General features: G+C 36.6%; 1 protein-coding gene across 1 annotated transcript; it reads right to left on the bottom strand.

The window, feature by feature from the left end:
- Positions 1-1,749: 1,749 nt before the first annotated feature.
- LOC117328718 lies at positions 1,750-3,880 on the bottom strand. Its single transcript, XM_033886253.1, has 2 exons — positions 3,671-3,880; positions 1,750-2,670 (listed from the first exon to the last, which is right to left on the bottom strand). The coding sequence occupies exons 1-2, from the start codon at positions 3,825-3,827 to the stop codon at positions 1,928-1,930; spliced, it is 900 nt and encodes a 299-aa protein (XP_033742144.1). The 5' UTR covers positions 3,828-3,880; the 3' UTR covers positions 1,750-1,927.
- Positions 3,881-4,399: the final 519 nt, after the last annotated feature.

Raw genomic sequence — 4,399 nt, 5'->3', positions numbered from 1 at the left:
TTTAAAAATCCTGTACTGTAATCCCATAGCATGTGTTTAATTGTTAAGACTTCCTGTAGAATGAATTTTTAATTAATCATGATATGAGGAGACATGTATTAGTTATTAAAATGTGTTAATTATTCCTGTCTTGAAACAATTACATTTTTTGTTGTTGTAATTAAAATGAAATAAAATAAATAAATAAAAAAAAAAAAAAAAAATGTTAGAGGTTTTATTCGGTGACAATAGTTTAATTCTTATACAATATAATTTAAAAACAATATATTTATTGTCCTTTTAATTCTAAAAAAAATATAACCATTTGTGTAGATACAGTATGCATTCATAAGAATGGTGTATTAAAATGTACTTCATTGGGCATACCATACTGAGAAATATATATCACGATAACACTAAAAAATACACGAATTTGAAGAAAATAATTTAAATGTTATGTAATTGTGTAAATTTGTAAAAGCTACATTTTGTGATGTCTTTTAAATTAAGATTATCCACTTAAACAAATCCGTTTTATTTCACTTACAATAGAAAACAGACCGGTTGTGAATTTGTTATGCAAGATGGACGCTTTTAGAATTGGCTCTTATTTTTAAAACTTGATTTAACAATTTAGCTTTGTTCCAATCTAAACATACGTACTTGAAAAACATCTTCACAAATGCACATTTTTGCAGCCCAGTCGGGATTTTGACCCAAAACCGATAAAACAAGGTCGTTGACACGAAAACATTATACAGTAGATTTGTATAGAGGAATTTGAAAAAGTGCAAGAAGAAGACAGATGCCCCGGAAGGGTCAGCAGAGACCAGGTATCCCGGAAGGGTCAGCAGCGACCAAATATCCCGGAAGGGTCAGCAGCGACCAAGTATCCCGGAAGGGTCAGCAGAGACCAGGTATCCCGGAAGGGTCAGCATCGACCAAACATCCCGGAAGGGTCAGCAGAGACCAGGTATCCCGGAAGGGTCAGCAGCGACCAAGTATCCCGGAAGGGTCAGCAGAGACCAGGTATCCCGGAAGGGTCAGCAGCGACCAAATATCCCGGAAGGGTCATCGGACAGAACATGTAACTATGAAAAGTGTTCTTTAAATGGCTAAAGTCCTCTTCCTCTGACAATATCGAGAGGACCTCGTTATACTAGTCTTTTGCTCATAGACGTGTAGAAATAAAAAAAGGCAATAAAGTTTTCACATTTATCTGTTAAATTATAGTATCTACCAAACTCCTTTCTCTACGCATATTCCTAGCCACACTTTATTTCCGGAATATAATTGTCCGTGTTCTAAATTAGACGCGTATTCTCAGTTAGAATCCTCGCAGGTGATGCTGGAATTCCGTACAGCGGAGATTACGTAATTTGAATTAATGCGTAATCACACTTTTACGTCATTCAAGTCTGAATTTACTGGTGCAGCAGTAAACTATATTTGTCTTCCATTATAAAGATGCTATTAAAGTGAGGAACAAAATCATATATTTCTTGATTACATTTTTTTTCCAGGGGAACAGTCTTTATCAGTTCAAAAGAAAACGCAATCACCAAAACAAATTCTAGCTGTACAGTATTGCACTGTAAAGTACCGGCTGTTTTATGGTCAACCAGGGGGCCGCTGTGGCCGAGTGGTTAAGGTGCCCCGACACTTTATCACTAGCCCTCCACCTGTGGGTTGCGAGTTCGAAACCTACGTGGGGCAGTTGCCAGGAATACTGACTGTAGGCCGGTGTTTGTTTCCGGGTACTCCAGTTTTTCTGTACCTCCAAAACCAGGCACGTCCTTAAATGACCCTGGATGTTTATAGGACGTTAAGCAAAATAAAACAAATTATGTAAATGTACAACCATTTACAATGTAAGTGTATTATATCACTCAACCGTAACCCAATAATTGTTTGTACAGTCCACTGGTTACGTTTGTGTATATATTTTTTATATACTGCTCTCTTCATCAGATTCCTTTCTACTAGTAACGTCGACATGCTCCGTGCCGGAACGTCGTCTCTCAAACTCTGCTTCGAGATCAGCCACCATCTGGCGTTGTCTAGAGTTACCTCCCCTCGTTGGACGTATGAACCCCGGCAATGCGTAAATGTCATCCAAGGATGACGTAATCACGTCAATTTGACAATCTCTTCTCAGTCTCATAGTTGGGTTCATAGAACTTTCTAAGTCATTGTCTGTCGGTCCGGTGCCCGCAACCATTATAGGTGAGTCCACAGACCTTTCTAAGTCATTATCTGTCGGCACGGTGCCCGCAACCATTATAGTTGAGTCCACAGACCTTTCTAAGTCATTATCTTTCGGTCCTGAGCCCGCAACCATTATAGTTGAGTCCACAGACCTTTCTAAGTCATTATCTGTCGGTCCGGTGCCCGCAACCATTATAGTTGAGTCCACAGACCTTTCTAAGTCATTATCTGTCGGTCCGGTGCCCGCAACCATTATAGTTGAGTCCACAGACCTTTCTAAGTCATTATCTGTCGGTCCTGAGCCCGCAACCATTATAGGTGAGTCCACAGACCTTCCTAAGCCATTATCTGTCGGCACGGTGCCCGCAACCATTATAGTTGAGTTCACGGACATTCCCAGGTCACTATCTCTCGATCTGGTGTTTCCAGTCATCATGTTTGAGTCCACGGACCTTCCCAGACCACTATCAATTGATCTGATGCCTGCAATCATCAAAACCATTATGTGAATTGAAGAGGAAATATTAATCCTATTAGCACGGAGATCAACGTACTTAAAACTTGTAGCGATAAAACTTTCTAAAGTTAGTGCAGATATTTTTTTTCGTGAAATGAGAACAAAATAATAATAATAATAAAAAAATTGATGAGAGAAATTGATACTTAAGTTAAATTCGAAGTTCGCAAACAACAATTGTCCAATTTTTCATTTAAGTGGATTATCAACTTTTTTTCAGCTGTAAGTTGATATTAGTATGGACATTTACATTTAAATGTTAAGAATCATGCATCTACTTCTATACCATTTTTTCACATGTCTTCTGACAATTACAAAACATTCAGGAATCTTTCCTATATAGTAAAATTGATATGAAAAATAGCATATTACAAGCTTGTCAAGGTCCCCACTTGACAGCGTACATTTTAGCATCAGAAGTACTAGACTCAAAACGAGGTTCCATCTAGCCGATTTATCAATCAATCAATAGACAGATTCCTTTTAAAGACATTTATTCCAATTACTGATCACACTACTTCAAATAAAACAGTAGCTATTTCCTAATATATTTCTTAAAACTAAGTTGCTTTTAACGAAGTGCATGTAGCATTGCGATTGAGTCCGACAATTCTGAATATATTAATTTGGACGAAGTTTGCAGTTAACTACCTCAATATTTATATAGACTGGACTTGGTTGGTCCCAGCATCCTTCCCTAATAACAGTTTATAGAACTAACTTGTTTAAACAATTTGTTACTGTTGTCTGGAATATGTTATAAATTTAAACTGTGTTAAAATATTTACATGTCAGACATATGCATCAACAAATCAAAAATCCCGACTTTATAATTTTTTAAGCTTGGAGATTTTACGATTGTTGATTAAGTAAAGATGAGTTTGCATTAAAAAAATTAAATAAAAAAATGTAAAAAATGTATACGATATTTCTCAGTAAATAGAGTTATGACAAATGCATACTTACGTCCTTTAACATCTCGTAAAGTCTCGTCACTTTTGTATTCTTGAAGCTTCTCAACTAATGTTTCTACAATTTGTTTCATGTTGGTTATATCATTTTCCGCCGATGTTAAGCGATGCAACAACTCCATTAACGTTGTCTTAACTGACTGAATCTCCATTTTCTTTTTCAATGATCCTCCCTGGTGTAAACTTGTAATACTAGGAACAGTCTTGTACAACTGTGAATGAAGAACGTGAAAAAACAACATCTGAATCTTTATCACATATTAATGTAGCAAATAGTTGGTAAAGTGCAAAACCAGGCGTTCCGAGAGAATCAACGCCCTCTGATTCGTTCACGACAGCTGCTTTGTTGATAAACGGTGATGCCATGTTCTCAAAAAGAGAACCGATGTGTGATCAAATTAACTATAAGAAACCGCAGCATAGTACTTTCTTACTACTGTAAACGTACTTATTTTAGCGCAATCAAATTTTAGCGCATTTGCAGAATTTAGCTAATTAGCGCAATGATGAATTAGCGCATCCACAGAACTTTCTAAGAAATAGAACGTACAAAAAGTAATTAGCGCAATCATAATTTAGCGCAAGGCATCCAGCGCGAAAAGCGCTAAAATAGAATTACCGCTAAAATATGTACGTTTACAGTATATAGTACATGCAGTAGCTATTTTACCACAGGGCACTGTAATATAATGTCTGAATAATTTAAGTTTTAATTACCATCCAT

The sequence above is a fragment of the Pecten maximus genome, chromosome 1, assembly GCF_902652985.1.
Source record: "Pecten maximus chromosome 1, xPecMax1.1, whole genome shotgun sequence".
Lineage (NCBI taxonomy): Eukaryota > Metazoa > Mollusca > Bivalvia > Pectinida > Pectinidae > Pecten > Pecten maximus.
This window is presented reverse-complemented; position numbering and strand designations above follow the sequence as displayed.